General features: G+C 37.6%; 1 protein-coding gene across 8 annotated transcripts in view; it reads left to right on the top strand.

Annotated features, from left to right (window-relative positions):
* The window catches only part of exoc6 (exocyst complex component 6), a 53455-nt gene that overhangs the window by 7005 nt on the left and 22003 nt on the right, over nt 1–24447 (top strand). For all 8 annotated transcript variants that reach the window (XM_082151493.1, XM_082151495.1, XM_082151496.1 and 5 more), the window contains exons 2-15: nt 6729–6900; nt 8955–9002; nt 9133–9223; nt 9700–9745; nt 11631–11835; nt 12811–12942; nt 13776–13844; nt 18026–18109; nt 18191–18237; nt 18335–18455; nt 22641–22712; nt 22867–22964; nt 23070–23175; nt 23330–23439. In XM_082151493.1, coding sequence (XP_082007619.1) covers nt 6729–6900; nt 8955–9002; nt 9133–9223; nt 9700–9745; nt 11631–11835; nt 12811–12942; nt 13776–13844; nt 18026–18109; nt 18191–18237; nt 18335–18455; nt 22641–22712; nt 22867–22964; nt 23070–23175; nt 23330–23439 — 1401 coding nt within the window. The remainder of the gene's footprint in view (nt 1–6728; nt 6901–8954; nt 9003–9132; nt 9224–9699; nt 9746–11630; nt 11836–12810; nt 12943–13775; nt 13845–18025; nt 18110–18190; nt 18238–18334; nt 18456–22640; nt 22713–22866; nt 22965–23069; nt 23176–23329; nt 23440–24447) is intronic.

The raw sequence follows: 24447 nt of genomic DNA, 5'->3' as shown, positions 1-24447 counted from the left end.
GAGATGGGCTTTAAATTATATATTTCGAGCTACATCGACAACTTTGAGGGTGAGTAATCTCTCATTTCATGCGAATTCCAACTAGCGAATCGTTTTCTAAAATCATTGTCTCCGTTTCTGAGAAAAATTATTTTATGAAAGTTTTGCCGCTAGTACATAGAACACGCTATGCAGAAGTAAAGACGCTGGCTGAGATTCTACCGGAAATACGTCAGCAGCATTCGCATTGGGATTGAATGAGTGCACTCAATAACATCCACTATGGTTTCGGACACCTCTACAAATGGCTGTCCCTCAAATAGTGCCCTATAGGGGGTGATTTCGGACACAGCCATGATCTATGCACCAACCCAAAACGAGTTCAGATGGCATGCAATGCAAGAGCTTGCTAGTAGCCTATACGCTGAGTTTCGATTCATTTTTGTGACGCGCTCCACAAACTTCATCGAAAGGAAACCGGAACGGCAGAAAGCGGCATCCTATTTGTTTTCTTTATTTTACAAAAGCACAATGTTTTGTTTTTATTTTGTTTTATTCAGTTACGAATGACTTAATCTTATCTGTATAACCATAAATGGAGTATTTTAAGTTTTATAATGAGACAAAATCATTTGAGATTGTGCCGATTTGTGTTGTGGAAGTCCAGTGATTAAATATGTGATTTTCTCTGCTTGCAGTGCGTCAGTCACGCTTGCCAGGCAAGTGAATGAGAACAAACACACAGCTTTATCGAATCATATGTCATCAATTAGTCAATCGAACACGGGTGCGCACCAAAAGTGCTAGTGTGAAAGCACCCTATGTCATTCCCAATACTTCATGGGATTGTTGTTCTTTCCCTCATAAATCCATGAAGTACACAGTCTTTTATCTTTGTCTTTTTGTTCCCATTTCAAATACTTTTTGCTAATAAGTTCAAATAAGTTTGTTAAAAGTCACCTCGTATCTGGTTGGTTTGGTTCATGACTTATAACGCTTTAATAAAGACTATTTTTAAATCTCAATGGGAAAAATGAATGGAAAAAGTTCTTAGTGGACGGGCTCTAATGCACTCTATTGACCAGTTTGAGCTGCATGAGCTGAAGCCGAAACAGTGAATGAACACCGGTAAACTAAAAGTAGGCCTACTTTACAGAAGGTTCATTGAGAACCAAACGCATCTTATATGAGATTAATTGGATATACACAACCTAAACTTAATCTTAAAGAATTCACATTGTTGAATATATTGTTTTCAAAACAAAGATAGTTTTCTTTTTTTTTTTTGGCACATGTAAATGTGTGTGTTTGTACAGTATATGGAGTACAGCTGACTAAAAATGAATGAATATGACTTAATTTAAAAGGCTAATTTCGTTAAACAACAAACATTGACAAAAACAAGAAATAAACACAAGCTGTTTGGTTTAAATTCTTTGCCCCCTTGTGGACCATTGGAAAAAAAAGATCTGGTGTTCACTCAGCATATCCTCTATTCAAATAGAAAATAGATTTTTGGAAAAATGTTGTGAACATGAAACTGGTTTCTCATCCCTGCTTGTAGCCACTCAGAACATCCGAGCAATTGCATCACATTGTGGTAAAATTCACTCAGAACTAGCAACATTGTGTAGTTGTGCCATTTTAAAGGTTGTTTAAATAGACCATTCACAGTCTAGACGTTGAGACTGTGTTGCCAATGGCAACCTGGATTTCATCCGAACCTTCTTCTTGGCATCAGATAGATAGAGCCAGCTGGCGGTTCTACTAGCCGTGAGCCGTCCAAGACTTAGCTAATGTGTAATTATGAATATCTTTATTTTTGTCTGTAGTTTTGGTTGAGATCATTTAATGCAGTTTGTTTCATATGACCCCATGCTAATTACTGCCACTGTTCAGATTCTTCATTTCCTATGTCATTTCCTACATTGTATGTCTCACGCAATAGTTTCAAAGCAAGTTGTACCTCTGACATAAACAAACCTGTGAACAGAGGAAGCACCTGCTTCTGCAGGCTGAGACTCACATCAGAGTCATAGAGAGACAAACCATTTAGCTTGTCTGGATCTTTGAACAAATGTTCAGTTTATTATTCTCATCATGATTCATAATGTTTTGTAATGAGTTCCTTTGTATTTTCAGTCACCTCTATAAAACAAGGAAGCAAATGAATAGCAGAACTTTGTTAGCCTCACACACCATGTCACCACACTTTGTTCTTCTTATTTATCTTGTATTTTAAAGTGCCCCCATTTAGCTTTTTCGGATATTACCTGTCATGTCCTTTGTACTATAGCTCTTTATGAATGTAAAAGGTCTGCAAAGTTTCGAAAATCAGAGAACTGTCTAATTCCAGTCTCACTTCCTGCACAAACCTACGTAGGTTTGCAACAAGTTTGCACAACGCCAGCTAGGGCTGCTCGATAATGGCAAATTATTTTTGGTATTAAAATATTGAAATCACAATTATTTAACACGATTATTGGTAGGCTATATGATCAAAGTCTCAGTGAAATTTCACAAATATCAATGCTTCAGCACAAATGAACACTGGGTTAACTAATGTAAGAAAAAGGTCCTCAAAATAATTACATTAGACAAGGTAACAGTCAGCAATACAATAAGAACAAAGAAAGTAATTACGAACAAAACAAACAAAACAGAATGAAATGACATTAACGTAACGTTAATGACAGAGTCAGAGCCCGTCTACGGAGAGCCGGGCCACTCCCTATTAAGTCCTAATGTACCGAATTTTGGTTGTAGTTCCACCAGAGTTCCACTGGGGGTGATCGCCCATGAGTGCAACATTTTCTGAAGGGGGGTCTATGGGGCTAGACGGCTAAATTTGTCTCTTTCACCCGATTGCCATTGAGAAATCTCAGGTTTGATTGTTGGTTTTGCAAGTTCAACATGGGTTATAGGTCGAAAGTTGAATGAACGAGTACTTAGCCTATGTCCTTTCGGTTTCTTACAGGTTGAGTTGTTGTTGCCCATAACATGCTAGCATTCTGCTAATGAACACTGATTGGTCAGTGAAGGACTGATTACGACCAGAGATACCGCTTGATGGCATCGTGGCATCCGAAGCGGGACCAGAAACAAACAAAACAAAAACTCTTCTAGCTGTGTTGTCGATGCCTCGAGAGAAAAGAAAGTGCAGAGCGCGAAAGCACCAAAGTGACTGAAGGATTGCCATAAAGCAGTATCTCTGGTCGTATGATGTGTATGACGTCATTGACATTTTAAAAGGCTTTTTAAAGCAAATAAGTGACTCTAAGAAATCTAACACCCAGCAATGTGTAATTTCTTTGCATCTCCTTTCGAATACAACATTCAAATTACTACACAAATTATATCCTGAGAAAAGTGGATTTTGAGGGGTATAGCGCCATAGACCTCCATTCATTCTGCACTCGTCCTGTGAGCGCCCTCATATGGAACCAGAGTGGAACTGCAACCAGTTCAGAAGCCGGAAGTTTACTGAGAGTGGAACTTCTCCCCTTATTAGACATTCTCTGACAGAGTGCAGCAGTTGTTAGGCTGCTGTCACTTTAAGAGCGAATGCACAGATTCAATATACTGTTAGACACGCGTTTTCTTTCTCAACTGTGTACGCTTATTTAAGATATAACCCACAGTGTTATATCTCTACTCGCGTATCCAAAGCCCATTTGCTTATCCGCGTTCGGCTCAGTGTCAGAGCGTTCGCACAGAAAGCCGCCTGGGGAACACTAGCAGTTTCCATTACAGATTTGCGGAAAAATTTTGCGATATTTTCTAAATGTTGAAAAAAAAAACTATTGTGAAATGAACTATTGGGTTTCCATGAAGTGCTGTTATGCAGCTAAAGCGTTTTTTTTTTTTTATCTCACGTGATAAGTCATACTAAAAATCATGGTAACGGATTTTAGTAGGTCTAAGTATATCGCAGCCACTGCACTAGCCATTATTTTTTATTGAAGGAGACGTAGGTGTGTTATCCAAGTGTTAATGACAAGGAAAGCACCTGATACTTGTGAGCGGCAACGTATGAGGTGTTTCTCCCTCCTATCTGTTCGAGGTCTTGATAAATTGTGGCATTTCTTTGTTTTTTAGAATCCAGTAGAAAGAAAGATCGACTTTTACATGGGTCAGGTGACCTGTAAATACGGGGGACATTTTTTTCCCATTGTAGTTTTGCGAAATATAGTTTTTTTTTAATTGTCTGGAAAACCACCTCATGTGAGCGTAAAACTTTTTTGCGATATATGGTAGTTTTACGAAATTGACGTGTTTCCTTTGGACGTATTTTCAATTCGCAACTTCAATTTGCGCAATTTGAAGGGTAATGGAAAAGCAGCTAGTGTCTCTTTTGTGGCTTAATGCGCTTTTAATACCACTGTTTAATATCAAACACATTCCATAGTCCGTAGCAACAGGAGACTGCGTTTTACAACACTCACTTATTTGGCAGGGCTTTTAGGGAGGAACGAAAGCGCTCCGCTTTGAAGGAAAGAAAGGTGTGCTGGATGGAATGTGGCAGCGACACAATAATCCTAAACATTTTTTAACAAAATGTATTCTTTACCTCAATGAGCTCATTGTTTCTGCCCGTAATTAATACGCTGTTAAATTAATACATTGTTAGCTAACTGTGTGATATGTACATTTCTGAAATGTATAACTTGGACACAATCATCTCTGATAACAGATCACTCTAAAATGTAATGCAGACCCATGCACTTTCTGTAAAGTCTCTTTGAAACGATGTGTATTATGAAAAGCGCAATACAAATAAATGTGAATTGAAAATTTAATTGAATGGGCGTTTGATAAAGACAAGAAAACTAATGTATTTTATTTTATGCACACATGATTATATACTGCTCCGAAGTATAAAAACACGTTCCCCTTCTGAATGTTGTTGGGACTGTCATATTGTTGGGTCTATTTAATGCATGGCAGTATATTAATGAATTTTAGTGTTTAAGGTCATCTTTATTATTTATTACATGTGTACATCACTTCTGTCACTTGTGATGAGTAACCGTGTCATGTTCAGTGCTGGTTTGTTTATGCATCGTTCCCTTGTTGCACACAGGGTGGCGCACTTGGAGAACTATTCATGCATCCACCATCCAGCCCCATCTCTAAAGGAAGCTACATTTTCTCATGTATAAAATATATGTCAAAATAAAAAATAAAACATTTAAATGGTGTTTAAAAAAAAGAAATGATCTATTGTAAAGACAAAGACGAAATTAAAAGAACGTGTTATTTTAGGATCATTTAAATACTATTATAGTTTATATGTATATTTAAAATTAATTTTTTAATTTTATTAAAACTAAGTTAGTTTTAGTCATTTTGTTGTCATTTTTATTAGTTTTTTTTTTAGGTCTATAACTTTTTATTGTTTTAGTTTATTTTAGTACATCGAGTTTAACTAAAAGAGAATGAGATGTTGCATTGGCAATTATCTCAAATAAATTAATTGTTGTTTTATTTTATATAACATTTTTTTTATTTCAGGTAACAAATGTTTTTTTTTATAGTTTTTGTTTTAGTTAACTGTAATATGTACCAATGTACCAAAGGAATTTGTTAAAATATTGTCTTTAACATATTTAATTAATGTCTTATATAGATAGAATATCTGATATACATTTATAGAAGAAATCATTTTTTCTCTCTCTCAGATTTTTCATGGATCCTCTAGTAATGTGTTACAGCCCCCTTTGGGTTATGAATCATGGTAATACCATGGCATTTTATACCACTTTTGTCACACAATCAATTATATTGTGTGAATATAATTATACACGCAAATTATACCACACAATCAATGACTAATGGGTAATAAGTCCCAAAAAACAGAACATTTTGAATGTGCATTTTGAACATTCTGTTTCGCTTTGAAACAAATAAAATGGTCTGTTCACTGTCTCACATTAATTGTAAATGAGAATTCATGCAGCACTTGTGCAATGTCAGATCCCTTCAAACTTCCCGTCTGTGTCAGGAAGTGAGAAGACCCTGAATCATTTTGGATTATTCTGTTCTTCTTCACTGAGAGAGACGGCTCTCTTGGCCATCTGGAGCAGTGAGGAGGGCAAAGCACTCTGTGATCTCACAGCACACTGAAGAAGCGGCCCATCTGTTGGCCTCACTTCGCCAGCTCTCCCTGCTGTACACAGACTACCACAGCTACTGATACACACATGCTCTGAGACTGAGAACACCACCTGCAGAGTACTGAAGGAGAAGTGCGTGTTATCTGAAGGGGAAACACAAGATATGGACATCAGCGCCAAGTGTATTTCTCCCCTTTAATCACATTAAAATAATAGGTGTTTTACATTTTCTGAAATGTTTTCTGAAATGTGTGTTGCCATTATCTTTAAAATCCTCGTCAAGCATGGATATTTTTACCGTTTGATTAGGTCTGAGAACTGTGAGTGATTGGTTGAATGATTTTCTTGGTGTCATGTTTTGATGTTATTTTATGTTTCTATGTATTTTAAGAGTTATTTACTATTTATGGACAGCACTTTGGTCCATTCAAATGGTTTTGAAAGTGCTTTATAAATAAAAGTTGGGTTGAGAAGTTGAGTGCTTCTCCATGAAAAACTGTAAAAGTGTATTCATGTTGATGACGCATCTCTCTTCATTCATGTAGAATTCTGGGACACTTCGGTGTATCTTTAATGAAGATTTCTTTGTTGTTTGAAATAGTTTAATGTATTAATTTGATGTTTGTTTTATAGATCCGTTTACGATGACCAGCCCAACGCACACAAAAGGTTTATGGAGAAACTTGATGCCAGAATACGCAACCATGACCGAGAGATTGAGAAAATGTGCAACTTCCATCATCAGGGATTCGTGGACGCCATCACAGAACTGCTGAAAGTCCGAGCGGATGCTGAGAAACTGATGGTAGGTGGAAATCATGATCAAATTTATATCAGGGATTAGAAATGATAAGATATTCATTATTATTGAGAAATAATACACATTTCCCTGTTATTTTTTGTGATAATACCATGGTATTATAATAGTTTCATATGGTAAAATCATGGTACTGGAAAATATACCATTATACTAAACAGAGCTGGTGATAGCTAGAATTTTCTGGCAAGTGAATGTTGCTCTGATTTTAAATCCTGTTGAAAAGCTTTTTATTAAGTTCCATAGAATCAGTTCAAAATGCTTTGTTAGTTCTTGTGGCATTTTTTACACACTAAAAATGTTGTAATAAGAAATATATGTAGATAATATTACTTATTATTACTTTGTATTTTTAAAATGGTACAAATACACCGCTGTTCAAAAGTTTGGGGTCGGTAAGAATTTTTAAATATTATTGAAATAAGTCTCTTAATGCTTAACAAGGATGCATTTTCTTTCATGAAAAATACAGTAAAACCTGGAATATTTTGAAATAATAAAATTTTTAATAAATGTATTTGAGGATATTTAGTATCATTACTCCAGTCTTGAGTGTCACATGATCTTTCAGAAATTATTCTAGTATGTTAATTCACTGCGATGCTTTGATGAATAAAGAGTTCAAAAGAATAGCTTTTATTTGAAATAGAAATCTTTTGTAAAATTATAAATGTCTTTACTGTCACTTTTTAATCAATTTAATGTGTCTTTGCTGAATAAGACTAAAAATATTGAAAAAAAAGTCTTACTGACCCCAAACTGTTGAACGCTAGTGTACTAAAGAAAATAATAGACTAATAAATTAAATATTATTCCTTATGTTCATTTAGTGAAAAACAATGTAAAAAAAAAACATAATGATTTTTACTGACATAAGGCAATTATTTTGCAATATTGTTTGTGCATAATGTTGTTATAAAGTACTTTTGGGTATTTTGCCCATAGAGAGGGGTATTTCATTTCAAATCCATGTTTAGACAGTATTAGCCTTTTAAAATGGCTGTTGCATGACAGAACATAAATTATTCTACAGTAGAGTATACAGTAGACAATTATGTTGAAATTGTATTAAGAAAGGTTAAGCACCAGAAGAAAGTTTGTTGCACAATTGAATTTTTATATTTATTGTGCTGTTTTTTGTTGGTTTCCACAATCTCCCATTGGATGCTGCGTCCCATTGGACGCCCATAGTGTCTAGCTTTCATCCACGACAAATCGGTCATTGCGCGTTTATGAGGTCCAGCAGCGCGCTCCAGACCCTCGCACTGGAATCGCACGCCAATTCTCTTTAGCTCCCTTTCCACTTCCCAGAGTGAAATATGGTGACCAAACGGCACAGGAGTGGCTCACCAATCCTTGTAATTAGACCCAAATTATATAAAGCATATTCAGATAACAAGAGAGCACATACGGCATCAATGAGGTCGTTGGCCCCCTTTGTTCGCGAATAAAAGAGATTTTAAATAAACTCAAAAAGCGGTTCCTTATTACGATGACCTAATGAGACTTAATATGTGGGAAAGTCTGCGGCCGTGCGGTCCCTGCACCTGGGGCACTATACTGGCTCAGTGGTGTGGAGGTCTTCACATTTGATGTTAATCAGCCACCCAGCGTTTGTGTTCAGCCGAAAAAAAGAAGAAGAAAAAAATGAATGTTTAATTACCAGAAAATGCTATCCGCATTTTGTCCCAGACAATGAATGGCACATAGAGCTCATTGAAGTTACCAACAAGGGACCAATGGTCAATTGGGTCATTGATTTGAATTGTTTGACAGAGCCAGAGGAACAACCAAAGTTCAAAAATCCCAAGTAAAATTGAGAAGTTTGTCACAGAATCTGTTAGAAAGGGCTGTCAGAAGTGATTACCGGCCATAAAAGCTCCCTACCGACCAAAAGTTCAAGTTCCCGCTGCACATTTAATTTGAATTTGCATGGCTTTGTTCTTGACTCCTCATGAAGTATGATCTGATTACAAGGGTGAGCAGTTACAACAGGGAATTGTGGGCTTATTTGTCTAACAAAAGTGATATTATGTTTTAAGGGCCAAGTGAGTGACACCAATCGAAGACTTCAAGACGCCGGACGGGAGGTATGGCACAGTCTGGCTTTGTTAGCATGTCTGCCGTTAGAAAAGAATGTCGATTATCAGACAATAGAGCAGAGAGAACTGTCTCGTTAATTGAGAGGGCTTCACACTCTTTGACCTTCCCTTATGTAAGGTGACGGCCCAAACGGAGGAGGTCATCCGCTGCCGGGTTCAGCAGAGGAACATGGCCACCACGGTGGAAAAGCTGCAGCTCTGCATTCCCGGTGAGACGGCGCGTTCGCGTAACCGAAAGGCGCTCGTTAAAATCTCGCCGTATGGCTTGCAAACACTCTAGAGATTTCATCAAAAGACGAGTAAAAACAATCAAGAAACTGTAAATGTGAATGTTCCCAGGTTTCTTATTACAGTAACGAGTCCAGGTCCTCATTAAACAGTGCTCTGTGTTTATGTCTTACTGTCTCTCCGACTTAAACATTTATAGAATAAACTGTTAGGACCGACAGAAAGAGAATTTGATGCTCTTTTGTTACAGTGGTTTTATCAAACTAACCTGTTTGATGATGCTGTAGATAAATTAAGTTAGGTTGTGGTTTGTTTAGTCCGTTTCTTTCGAAAAGCAATAAAAGAAACTTAGGAAGTGGTTTCAATTCACTGAATGAACAAAATGTTTCAGTTTGATTTCTTTTAATACAATGTTTTTTTTCCTCTATATTATCCTCTTTTATTTACATTTCTACAGTCCTGGAAATGTACAGCAAATTGAAGGAGCAGCTTGAATCAAAAAGGTAACCTATTACTAATTAATTTATATCTTTATTGCAAATAAGTCATAGTCATTAATGGTGATGAAATAGGTTTGAAACTCTTCAAAATGGAGTTCAGCAAAGGGGTTTTTCACCCACCTCATGATGTCCAACTAAATATATGAGCTTTTAAGTTTGAGGTTTGCAGTTTAAAACTATTATTTGAATGATTTGATGTTCTAGCATTAATATTTATACCATATAATTATACTCATGGCCTTGTAATATCTGTCATAATAACTGAATGAATGAGCTTGATGAATGTAGTCAAAACTACAATTAGTGTTAAATTTGAGAAAAATACATAATTAGAAATAGGGTGAAAGTCATGTGATGGTAGCACCTAAAGCAATGAAATAATATGTGATTTGGCTATTAAAATAACTAAAAAATTATTTCTATAATGAATTGAGCAGACATTTAAACTTCATTCATTGTTTAAGGGGATCTACTTTTCATGTTGTGTATATAATAAAAAAGTTATAATTTTATGTAAAATAGTAATTGATCTAAGATATCTAATAGTTTTCATTTCATAGAACATGATATTTGTGCCTTTGCTTTAAAAAGTAAAGGAGTTTGTGGAAAGTGCCAGTGTTCTCATGAAAAAAATCAATTGAACTATTATAATTCTGCTAAGAATGCATTCAAACCCCTTTCATGAAGAAGTGTTCGATCTTTTCTCCTGGAAAGAAGGGATGAATGTAAGGTCACATTGAACTTGAAAATAATGACCCTTTTTGTCCATTAATGTCTACTTAGTCAGTCATAACACATCATGAATAAATAAACTATTCAAACGCAAAGACAATTGACCTTGTGTGTGCCCTTCTTCACAGCACTGTCCTGTACCGGCAGGCCCATGACAGGCATCCTCCAAATTGAGGCAATTAGCGCAATGTTTTTTTCCATTAATCTGTGTGTCGCCACTGCGCGCTAATGACTAGGCTGGGACATGGTCTAATCAGGCAGGGATTCTTTCGCAGTTCACATGTAACACTCGCTGGGAAGGGCGCCACTTTGGCCTTCCACACGGACGCACGCGCACTTCAGAGCGGTGAGGTCAGGGAGCATTCAGAGGCACCGGCTGTACAAGTTAATAAACTTATTAATGCGTTGAATATGGACAGGCACATTCATACATTGTGTAAATTTTTTATATTTGAGTCCATGTTGCATATATTTAGAAAATAAATAGTTTGGTGTAGATGGAGATGGAATATTTGGCCTCCGCGCGAAATTAATACAAGTAAAAAATAAAGAAAGAAATGCATGTGGAGAGCACAGACTAGTAAGAACACAGGCTTTTAATAAACTTCTTTAGCATTTATAAGCTTTTTTCTGCAGCTATTTGATGCGACAGCTTCAGTTATTGGTCTAGTCTTCCCAAAGTTTGTTGTGGTAGTGTTGTTGTGCAATGCTGATAAATGCCCACCTGTGATACCCAGACACTTTATATTAATACAGCAAAGTTGCTAAATGGCTTAATAGCCATTAATGGTCTGTAGTTAACTATAAAAAATTTCATTTAAACTCTTGACAAATAATATTAAAGATTTTCTGGATTATGGGTTTCATCATGATATGATCTGACATTGATTCTCTCTTAGCCAGTGATACAATATTTACCAATACCTCAAACATTTCAATTTGATTAGATTCAGGGCCCTATTTTATATTCGTATTTTATATGAAGTTATGTGCTTATTTTACACAACCAGTTATGTGTATATATATGTATATATGTATATATGTATATATATATATATATATATAAATTAGCTGTTATCATATTGAAATATCATTGATTTTAAGGGGTTTTATGGACTAGTAAAGTGGTGACTGACATGACTTTTTTCCATTTCAGATACTACTCTGCATTGAAAACCATGGAGCAGCTAGAAAACATTTATATTCCCAGAGTGAGCAAGTACAGGTTCTGCCAAATTATGGCTGAGACACTTCCTAAACTCAGAGAGGAGATTAAGGACATCTCCATGTCCGACCTGAAAGACTTCTTGGAAAGTATCCGAAAACACTCAGACAAGATTGGTGAAACCGCAATGAGACAGGTGGGATTTAAAAAAATAATATATATATTTTAAATTTAATTTAATTTGCCTTCTTTATAAAAGCTGCACTATGTAACTTTTTTCCCCCAAATTAACAAAATTTAAATGACGAGTTAATACACCATTAACCTTTCTTCCAAAATGTGATTTGATTTGCCCTGATTCACTATGGTAAGCCTGTTATAAGTGTTTATATTTTAGACCTAGCGGGATGCTTTTTGTGCGAAATTGCATACTTGCGTCACTCGTCTGTGCGTGTCTCGTCATATCCGTAAATAGAGAAAAGTTGCTCCGACTACTTTAACGGGTTTATGGTGTGGGAGTGGCATAGGTTAGTTGTCACAATGAGTGAGAAATGTTGACCTGGAGCATGCTAAATCTCAAACCTCCGGGGAATCACCTGTTTAAAAAAGAAGCCAATCGGAGCTTCTGCTTGCAAAAAGAGAATGCAACAGAGATCATAATAAAACGTACAAAATAAGTGTATTCATATTCCTAAATTCCTATTCTGACAAAAAGGAACAGAATTCTGACTGGTTTTGACTGTTGAAGTTTTTCAAGGTTATCCTCTGGATCTTTCGGTTCTTTTTGATCTGTTCATTTCGAACTGGTTCTCGAGTGGTTACCGACTTAAGATTCTTTCAAGAATCGAACGTAACTACTGTACATCTACATATGTGCGTCTACATATCACGCAAAGTGCAGAGCAGATTAGACTTGATTGATTTCAGTAGAGCTTGACTTTAGCATGTTGATGCTGACTACCTCAGGAACAGCCTGAGCAAAACCGTGATGCTTTAAAATGCTGTCTATGTAGACACCTAACTAGGTTTTGAAACGTGTACTAAATTTGTTGCACATGTAGCTAATAGAAATCTAAAGTTGCGAGTCGTTAGTTCGATACATATGACGTTACTGGCATTGTAGGCTGTTGAAGTTACTGTTGGTCTTCTCTCCGTCACCCTGTTCTCACAGGCTCAGCAGCACCGTACGTTTAATAGTACGGTGCAGAAGCAGGACACTCTGAGCTGTGCCAAACCTCTGAACGGCCGAGCACCCCTCCATCACAACGGCCTGAGCCCGGAGGAAGAGGAGATGGATGAGGAGGTATGATGTACAGTCACATTTTGAGGAAGAGTAGCGTCATTGTGTCCCAAATGAACCTTCTTTTTTTACTTTAAGCACTATACCATGGCCCTGTTTAATATCTGGCATCAGCATCCAGGAAATGTCCAAATTTCATCACAAAAATGATACACTGCAAGGCCAAAAAAGAGAAAATCGCTGTTTGGATTTAAATAGGCAAATGCTATGGTTGCATCATTATTGCAGTGATTATTATGTTTCTAGCATGTTATATGTTTTGCAACAGTTCTTTTAAACCCTTATTGATGCTTTTCATTTCTTAAACAACCCCATGTAGGAAGAAACATCATGGCCATATTCCAGGATGGCAATGTCAAGATTCATCATGTTCAAATTGTGAAAGAATGGTTCAGAGGGAGCATGAAAAATCATTTTCACACATGAATTGGCACCTCTGAGTCCAGACCTTAAAATTAATTGACGATCTTGACTAAAAATGTATGCACCTCTTGATGGAAACAATTGCTGTGATGTTTTTCCATCATGGGGTGCATACATTTTTGGTCAAGATGTTGTATTGACAATGCAAGAGTCCTTGCCTTGCCTAACCTTTTACTGGAGAAACATTTATTTCAAGTCGTATGTTAATATGAGGTGTAAACTGCAATCTGTTTCATAAATGAACTGCTATGCCTTTAACAGGACCTGTTATTAAAGAAATATGTTGTTAAACTTGTATGTTGTTTGATCGATTTAAAACGTACTTGAAGCTTCATTGTTTAGTGTTATCTATTGCCAGCAAAGCCACTCAGGTCAAGAACTGTTCCTTGAACCTTGTTCGTTTTCTTTTTAAGGTCTTGACGGCGCAGGATCTGGTGGATTTTTCACCAGTCTACCGATGTCTTCACATCTACACTGTTTTGGTAATTCCCAGAGTCTCCTTCACTACCGACACTAGAGGTGGGAATCTTTAGTCACCTCAAGATCCGATCCGATTCCGATTCTGGAGGTCATGATCCGATTCCAGATCGATTCTTTATCTACTTCCCCCCCCCCCCTTATTAGTTCATTAGTTTACATAAGTAATTAAGTACTTAAAATTTTTAAAAAAAAATTAAAACAGTTGTATTTTAAGAATTTTAAACTTATATAACTTCAAACCATACAAGCAAGTAGCAAATAATAAAGAGGAGCATAGAAACATGACAAACAACAAACAAAGAGTGCTTTCAGTATTTAAGATTATCTGAACATTTTCCATTCAAGAACTGTGAGTGATTTTTCTTCATCGTACTTTTGTATTTTACTATGACATAGACTGCGGGAGATCTATTAGCTGCTAAGCTGCATTCACGCTCGGATCTCTTTTGAAATATAAGAAGTAATGTGGTTTGTCCTGTCCGTTTAATCCCTTAAGACATAACTGGCTGTGTTTACGTTCATTTTGCACAAGTATATTAAACCACTTACACGGAGTCGCACAGCCGTTTGCGCGAGCAGTCTCGTACACAAACAAAGCGCGCGTCAGCATTTAAAATTGAAAGCAGCCTTCTGTTAGTGAGATTCATATTTTAAATATATAAGTCCACTGCATTCCAAACCACATAAATGATGACTTCGTAGAGCATTTGTAAGGAAAATACAGACGGGCGAGACAGCACACTTTAAGTGTAACATCAAAACAAGCGCGCGTCTCTCACAGTCTCTCACATCCTGTGCAACGAAGTCTGTGCAATGTCCTTGTAATTCGCTTCAACCTTTCCAAACTTTATGAAAGATTATTTTACGGAAGGTTCGAGTTGTGTACGTGTGAGGAATTGTTAGCAAGCAGAAGACGGGTGTTTCTAAAGCAAACTCAGCGCCATCGCACATCTGGTAAAAAACTAAGCTCAGAATCGATTCTGAAATTCTCAGAATCGATCCAGAATCGTTGGAGAGAGAATCGCGATGCATCGATGGATCGATTTTTTTTTCTCCCACCACTAACAGACACACAGTGCACACAGTGAACAACCAATAAAACAACAGCCCATCTCATAACGTTATGAAATTAGAAACATTCCTGTTGATCTTTTTCTAATAGGCGCACAGCCTTTGAGTTGACTGTGCGTTTTCACTGAAATGCTTTCTCCCAAGTGGCTCCTCAAACATTAATGGCTTAAATAAGCAAAGGGATTTCCAGAGTTTTGACAGTCATGCCATCAATATTATTTTTGCCTTAAACCAAACGCAAACTATTGAGAGGTGAAATCGAGTTTGTTAGCGCTTGGTGCCATCGCTCATCTGGTCAGAACTAATCCAGAGTCCATCAGCACACCAACAAAAGGGGTCAGACTGCAGCATCTAATGGGATTGACCGAGCAGTAACCCCCTTTTCGCCATAAAAACAAAGCAGTGAAAAAGTTCTTCGCTTTGGCATTCAGATTGTGCACAAACTGTGGTGCATTCACTGGGCGTAGGATGAGTCGAGCGCTTTCCCCTCAATGGTTCAGTTAATGAGAACACGAGCGCTTTTGACCGCTGTGCTACCCGAGAGCTCACAAGTGCTGGCAGGGGCCGAGGGCCACTCTTCAGCCACACAGAGAGAGAAAGGGGGCACAGGTGCTTAACATTCAGAGGGGTTGCATGTTTAAACCAACCCATGCTCGTTGCATATATATTTGACTCTGCCTGATACATTTCTGATAAACCACAAAAACTTAACTATACATGAAATTTTAATCCAGTTTCCAGATAAAATGACCACTAGAGGCAGCAAAACAACTATTCCTTTTTCGCACAATTGACCTATTGGTAAGCCCCTCCCCTGGAACGCAGATGAGCCTATGGCAGTTGAATGTCAGTTGCACGGGGACCGGAAATCGGACATCTTTAGGTTTCAGCACCATATGGCGCTTTTCCACTGCATGGTACGGTACGGTTCGGTACGGCACGCTTTGGCGCTTTTCCACTGCATGGTACGGCACGCTTTGGCGCTTTTCCACTACATGGTACGGCACGGCTCGGTTCAGTACGGCTCACTTATGACGCATTTCCACTGCATGGTACGGTACGGTACGGTACGGCTCGCTTCGGCTCGCTTTAAATGGTACCACCTCGGTTGAGGTTCCAAGCGTACCTTACCGATACTAAAATGTGACGTGAAAACACTGCAGATCACTGATAGGTCAGACAGAATCATCACTACCAGCGTCATTGTTTTTACAACACGAGACACTAAACCCGCTAGATTTAAATAGCCAGTAGACAACAGCCAACGCTGTAGCGCCTGTTTTAAAAGTATTTGCTTAAAAAAAAAAAGAGTATAAACTTTAAAAAAAGAAATGGCTGAATCGTGGTCAGTGGACGAGGTGCAGACGTTCCTCTTGTTGGTTGCCGAGGAGCGGATGGGGGAACCCGGAATGAAAAATTCGCATTTAATATGATGATGTCATGGCAGTAGAGACGGCAACTATATAACGATCAGTCACACCCACTTTGAAGTGGTACTAACTGCAGTGGAAAAGCAACCGGGCTAAAGCGAACCGAACCGTGCCGTACCGAGTCGAGTCGTACCACGCAGTGGAAAAGCGAAGCAAGCCGAACCGTTCCGTGCCGAGTCGAACCGTACCGAGCCGAACCGAGCCGTACCATGCAGTGGAAAAGCGCCAATAGAGAAACATTGGAAGATCCGAAGCTCTCATCGGTTTTATGGTGTTTTTGCGACAAAAATTGGAAAACAATATGCCTGGGGTACTTGCAACACTGATTCCAGGTATCCTGAGAGGATGGGCATAGGTTGTATTGAATCACTGTACTTGGTCCGTGTTCACCAGCGCTTTTTAAAAGTGTGATAAGATTTGCGCGAACGGACCAATTATCTGCGCAATATGACTGAAGCCCGGTTTATTTATAAAATCAGTGATGTGAGTGCAGTAACCTGGTTCCCTAAGGATTCAACCCCAATCCCAATAAGGATGAAAACGTACATTTTATGGTTGTCATACTCTCATTAGGTTATAATTAAAGTTAGTGAGTCAATGCTAACGTACAAACCTAAATAGCTAACTGTTCTCACGTCATGTACAGTAGGTCAAAAACACCCGATGGCTCAAAAACAGCCATCTGCTACCATGACATGAGGCTTCTCCCGCTTGCGTTGTGATCTGTAAACCCTCGCCTCCAAATTAATCTCGTTACCTACCATATTTATTTAAAAATCTTTTATATAGCCTTCCATGGCATATTTAAGTCCCACTTGAATGCTCCTCGAAGAGAGATAGTCCTTCCATGTCCAAAATTGATCAAAAACATCTTGGGACAAGGTTTTCACACTGACAGCTGTCATTGTAAGACAGTTAGAAACTCTGTTTATTTGTCCGAGATAGCAACAATAACTAAGGGGGGCTGGGCTTACCGATAAATCAATTATGATTACTGGACAAATAATCGATAAATAAAGACTGATTTCAATGCAGTTCCTGTGTAATACTCTGTTATGACCTCAAATAACCTAACCATAGTGCATCATTTGTACACTAATACAGTTTGATATTTGCATCACATAACCAATTCCGTATGTATGGCTTTCCTTGCGCGGTAACTCACCTGGTACAGTATGGCATTTTCGATGCAGAGCGCTTAGGTACAAGTCCCATGAAACACGAGTCACATCACTCGAGAAAAAGCTCAAAGCCTTGTAGAAGCAAGCTAAAGTGGCATGATTGGTTCCGCAAATGTGTTTTTCACCCTCACGTTTGCTTTTGTTAACACTATCGGTCAGGTTTAGGGTAGGAATTGTATGTTCATTTTAAATATGATAAAGCACAATAAAAAAATTTGCACCACTCACTGGACATTTCATTTTCAAACTACCATGATATGTATAACAAACCAATGTTGCCGCAGTCACGTTTTAACTTTTTTTGAGATAACTGAACATGCTATTTAGCGCCAGTCACTGGACATTTCGCTTAGAAAGTGCCATGAAACGTGCTACAAGTAACGGGTAAAATGCACAATTACATGCTGTGCAAGTCAAAAGTTAAATGCTCTTGTATAAATGAAGTTAGATGGATAATAATTTGTTATTTAAACCCACTTTAATGCCATATTCTTTTTTTAGGGAGACAGAGAAACGTTTGAAAATTACTATAGGAAGCAAAGAAAAAAACAAGCAAGACTAGTACTGCAGCCTCAATCTAACATGGTTAGTATTCTTTGCTCTTTAAACAATCCCGTCAATTTTATTTGTTTTTATATGTTTTAATTGTACGTTTTTGTCCTCCAGCATGAAACAGTGGAGGGCTACAGAAAGTACTTTAATCAGATTGTTGGGTAAGTAAAATCTGGATTTATGTGTTAAGTGCAGGGCAGTGTGTTGATATAAAGTTGATTTACACCATGTAATGCCCACTCCCATCATGCTTTGCAGGTTCTTTGTGGTGGAAGATCACATTTTACACGCCACACAAGGTCTGGTGACCAGAGCCTTCACAGATGAGCTGTGGAACATGGCCCTGTCCAAAATCATCGCAGTGCTCCGCACACACTCTGTGAGTCCCGCACACACACTCGTCTCGACTATTGTCACGATACCAAAATTTCAGTAGTCGGTACCAATACCAGTAAGTTATTGGTATCAATTTCGGTACCATAGCAAAAACTATCGCAACTAAATAAATGAAAAATTTCTAAATGCAATTAGGAAATTATTAATACTAATAATTATAAGTAAATCATACATTATTGTAGCCTTCAAATATTGTTCAACTAAGACATCAAATGAAAAATTAATAAAATGAAAAACAAAGAGAAACACATTACAGGTAACAGAACACATGGCAGGTCTACTGCATTTACACTGCAAGACTTAAAGGGATAGTTCACCCAAAAATGAAAATTCAGTCACCCGTGAGACTTTCGTTCAACTTTAGAACACAAATGAAGATCTTTGTGATGAATTCTGACAGCTTTCTGTCCCTCCATTGACAGTCTGTGCAACTACCACTTTGACGCTTCAAAAAGTTCATAAAGACATTTGAGAACTGAGTGGTTTAATCCAAATTTTCTGAAGAGATTGAATTTTGGCTTTTATTCACATATAAACATTGATCAGCGAACATAAACAGAAGCACACCCGAAACGGTTTGACGCCCAAGAACAAACCTCATTAGTTCTTGCATAAGCTTAAACGTTGTGCGTAACACGATAATGAACCTCATTGGTTCTCGCACATCAAGTGAACATGCTTGAGCTTCCGTTTACCACAACTGATGTGTGAGTTGATGAATGTTTATATGTGAATAAAAGCCTAAATTCAACCTATTCATCATATTTCATTGATTCTCTTTAGAAAATTTGGACTAATCTGCTCAATTCATATGGATTAGTTTTATGTTCTCTTTATTAATTGTTTTAGATGTCAAAGTAGTTGTTTCGTGGACTGTCAACAGAGGGACAAAAATCGCTCAGATTTCATTAAAATAACTTAATTTGTGTTCAGAAGATGACCGAAAGTCTAATGGGTTTGGAACAACATGAGTGTAAGTAATTGATTAATTAAAATTTTAGGTTAAAATTGAAACTATCCCTTTAAGTATCAACTTGGTACCGAAGTACTGGTACTTCTGACAACACTAGTCTCGAATGAGTCTGAGTATGCGGGGGATGCACTAAGGAGTCTCATGTAAGGATTTGACACCCCCCACCCTCTCTCAATCTCTCTCTTTCTGCCGTACTCTGGCCAGAGTCTCTTTTTTTGTGATTGAAAGTTAGCTAGCAGTGGGAGAGAGCAGGCTTGACCCCTTTGTTCAGGCCACAGGACTCAGGCTGTGAGCTCCAGCCGCAGGGTATTTGCATAATCCCTCACTGATTTACAACTGACTGGCCCTCCAAACACACTCTCAGCCCCAGCAGTTTAGAATATTCACAGTTAATCTGCTGTTATTGTTGCAATCTGTCCTCATTAGGCCCAACTGACCTCTCCATTAGATCAGATTGAATGGATGGCCACTGAAAGGGCTCACCAGGAAATGCTTCCAATTATCATTCCAAATGACTTGTTTTGAAAATAAACTTCACTGAAAGACACGACTAAAGCCCTCTTAGCTCCTGAGCTGCCTAAAAGAAAAAATTGATCGTTTTTGGAGATGCTTGTACAGTCATTTAAATCTATTAATTCCAAGAATTGATCCTGCCATGCAAAATGAAAGCCCCAGAAACCTCTATAAAAATGTTTTAAAGTCATAATTAATGACTGGAAAGGTCTTAGAGTCATTGGTCAAATTGTGTGGGAACCTAGAGTGTGTAACTCACTGGTCAGGCTGCATTTATACAATCAAAAAGGCATTTTCTTTTTTTCTTTTTTTAAATTACAACAAAATTTGTAAGTTTAGAAAATATGGTTTCATGTTTAAAATGTGTATGTCATGAGGAAATGCCTGAATATGGTTGTTTTCTTGAAGCAACATTGTGTGACAATGGAGGAGATATAACTCTCTATAAAAACATTTGCTTGACTTTGTCCATTTCTAAGGTCTTTTGTTTAGTTCCTCTTTCAGGGACATATTTGCATGTGTGTGTTTTTGTGTTCATGTTCACATGCTTTGTCAATGAAGTACATCATGTCCTGAAGTGTGGAGTGACGCCGTGTGTTGCAGCTTGACCAGTGCTTATTTAACTGTGTGATTTACGCACTCACTCCCCACGTCTGAGAGGCAGGCCACTGCGCCCTATCTAAATGTTTAACAAGAGAATCACACTAGTGCAAGGGGCTGTAAATCAAACCTGCAGCTCCTGTACAACCACCCTCATTATCAAACCCCACCAACCTGGAAGAGACTCGTCTGGTTAAAAGCTCTGGAGATCTTTGCGAATGCTGAAGATGCCAGCCGTATGGTGTTTCTCATAGCGTTAGGACAAACTCACATCTGCAGTTTACTGTGAATCATTAACTACTTAAAAACACTCATCAGTAATTGGTTGTATGGAAGCTTTTTTTCCACCACAGGATATAAACTTTTGAGAAGAACTGTCAGAATTGCAACATAAACTTGCAATTGCGAGAAAAAAACCTCAGACTTCTGAGGAAAAAAATTTGAATTGTGAAATGTAAACTTAGAAGTCTGAGGGAAAAAAAGTCAGAATTGAGACATAAACTCAGAATTCTTAGGGGAATGTAAAATAAGACTTCTGAGGAAAAAAAGTGAGAATTGCAAGATGTAAACTTAGAATTCCAAGTCAAGTCGTCAAAATTGCAAGACATAAACTGAGAATTTTGTGGGGGGAAAAAGTCAGTTGCAAGATGTAAACACAGAATTCTGAGGAAAAAAAGTCAGGATTGTGAGATGTAAACTCAAAATTCCAAGACAAAAAGTCAAAATTGTGAGACGTAAACTCAGAATTCCAAGACAAAATTGCGAGACAAACTCAGAAATCTGAGGGAAAAATTTCAGAATTGCAAGATGTAAACATAGAATTCCAAAACAAACAGTCAGAGATGCAAACTCAGATTTCTGAGTAAAATGGCACAATTGCTACAGGTAACTTGCAGTTGTAACATAAACTTGCAGTTGTGAGAAAAAAAGTCAGAATTGTGAGATATAAACTCATATACATTTTTTATTGTGTGGTGGAATCAAACTTCCATGAACTGAGAACTGCGTTAGATTGGCAAAAACTGGGGCAGCAACACGTTTCTATGGTTATAGCTTGAATAGTTTTTTTTAATGATAATGAAATTTGTTTCATGAGTGTGAACACATGGAAAAATCCAAAAGCAGATTCTCAAGGATTTTTCCAGATCATCTGTGCTGCTGTTTTGGGGAATGGTGCTGCCCGGTGCCGTGTGGTTTCATACAGCAGTGGGTGGGCAGGGCTGTGTGCTCAGACATTCACTAACCCTGTCAGTCATCACTCCCCTGCCTGGGTCAAGTACTGCTCTCTCCTATTTAACCTCATGGACAGGCCTCCATCAGCGAAGGGGGGAGGGTCGGACGGCCTCATTTAGATGCTAATGTAACCTAAAAACTCATTAAGACACAAGTGTATTTGATCAATAAGTGACTGGCTGTGAGTTACCCATTTAGAGTGAAATGCTGAACCTAAACTAATCTGATCCACAGAAATGTGGTTCAGTGAGTATTGGTTCCTCTGTGTGAAGCAATGGATAACACATATTTTTATTGTGCAGTTGCAGCGAATCAAATAAAAGAAATGGCTCATATTTAATCCCAAAATTAAAATAGAAATAAATAAATACATTTAAGCTTGAATCTAAGACCATTAAGAAATTTGCCTTAAAGACCATTTTTATGATTAATTGATAATTCATTAAATATATTAGTGCTTTCAACTCGATTAATCGCGATTCTAACAAAGTTTTGTTTATATAATGTGTGTGAATATACTGTGTGTGTATGTATGTATATATATATATATATGTATGTATGTATGTATGTATGTATATATATATATATATATATATATATATAATTATCAATTAATTAATTCATTAAATGTCAATTAATTAAAATTAAAAATGTCATTTATTCCTGTGATATAAAAGCTGAATTTTCACATTTCCAGGATTATATATATTATAGGAATATATGACCTGCACACTTTGAGAGATTCAGCCAGAGATGCTTTATGTTCTAAACATATTTGTGAAGAATGTTAATGTGAAGTTGCACCATTTTGTTGTCATTCCTATCATTATTACTTTTTTAACCCAACAGTCCTACTGCAGTGATCCCGACCTGGTCCTAGAACTGAAGAACCTGATAGTTATATTTGCAGACACTTTACAGGTACATGTATTGGTTAAAGCATATCCATGTTGCTTTCCAATTACATTTCATTTTATCGATATTTATATTAATCTTAAATGTATCTATAAATTCTGGACAATTTTTTTCTAGATTTGGGCTGCTTACTCACTATTGTTATTTTTTGCTTTTGTAGGGTTATGGCTTCCCTGTGAACAGACTTTTTGACCTTTTGTTTGAGGTCCGAGATCAGTACAATGAAACATTGCTCAAGAAATGGGCCTTGGTGTTCAGGTGAGCTGAACTGAACTACAACTGCATTGTTTTTGATGTTTTGATGAATCAATGTGGTTATATTTGTGTTTTGCAATGACATCTGTGTTTCCTGTGCTGAAACAGGGATATTTTTGAGCAGGACAACTACAGCCCCATTCCAGTGGAGAATGAAGAAGAGTATAAGGCTGTGGTCAGTCGCTTCCCCTTCCATGATGCAGAGATAGAAAAGGTATGTCAAACACTCAGAAACGCCATTTTGGCCAATTAATTGAAGTAATTAGTGCCTTGTATAGTGTCAGAATAGTCTCAGAATGAATATATTTACCAAACATTTTTGATTCATAAAAGCACAAATGTATTATTTTTTTTTCTTCATTAAACAGCAACAATTTCCAAAGAAGCTGCCCATGTCCCAGTCAGTGCCTCAAATCTACTCTCAAGTAAAGGAGTTTATTTACGCCAGCTTGAAATTCTCAGAGTCACTCCATCGCAGGTGAGAAGACTCCACAATCTTCATCAGCAGACATTCAACACTTTTCAGTCTCATTCCATCCCAGCATGCTTGAAATTATTCTATATAAATTGCGGAGTTGCTCTTGTTAGCCAAACATCCCAGTAGAAAACACTTAGCAGCAGTTTCAGTCATTCAGTCCTTCACTCATCTCTTGTCAGTATGGGCTTGCAGAGCTGTTATCATGAAATGACTGTCTTCATGGGAAGCCCTCATTTATGGGTCTGTACTGTCTTTAAAACCACCACCCTCCCTTCCACCTCCAGCCATCACTTCTGACAATATTTGTTCTCTTTAAGCTCTGTGGCATTCGGCTGGCTGTTGTGAGGGGTCTGTGTTGTGCTTGTCACTGGCACCTCAAATTCTTTCCCAGAGGGTTAGAAGTGCACATAGCCGGTGGATTTTACCTCCCACCATCCCTTCCATGCGAGTAGCCCTGTTGCTCAGCAGTAGAGATTAAAGGAATAGTTCACTTAAAAATGAAAATACTGTCATCATTTACTCACCCTCAAATTGTTCCAAACCTGTATTCATTTCTTTCTTCTGCTGAACACAAAAGAAGATATTTTGAACAATGTCGGTAACCAAACAGTTGATGGACCCCATTGACTTCTGTAGTATTTTTTTCCTATTATTTTGTCCATCAACTGTCTGGTGAGTGGTGACCAACATTCTTCAAAATATCTTCAATTGTGTTCAGCAGAAGAAAGAAATTCATACAGGTTTGAAACAACTTGAGGGTGAGTAAATGATGACACAAATTTCATTTTCCTTTAAGGCCCACTCGCAGCGCAGTTCTTTTCTTTCTTTGCTTAGGGGGTAAAAGGAAGTTTGAAATACGTTTGCAGTGGTATACTGTTAGCGAACATCCCGACTCCGACATTTAGTGAATATGTAACAAAATGACAGTAGTGAGAAAACAGCAGTTCAGAAAGCATCTGTTCATATCGACACGGATATGTCTTTACAAGCTCTGTAATTTCGCAATCC

The sequence above is a fragment of the Leuciscus leuciscus genome (genome assembly GCF_965113295.1).
Source record: "Leuciscus leuciscus genome assembly, chromosome: 21".
NCBI lineage: Eukaryota > Metazoa > Chordata > Actinopteri > Cypriniformes > Leuciscidae > Leuciscus > Leuciscus leuciscus.
This window is presented reverse-complemented; position numbering and strand designations above follow the sequence as displayed.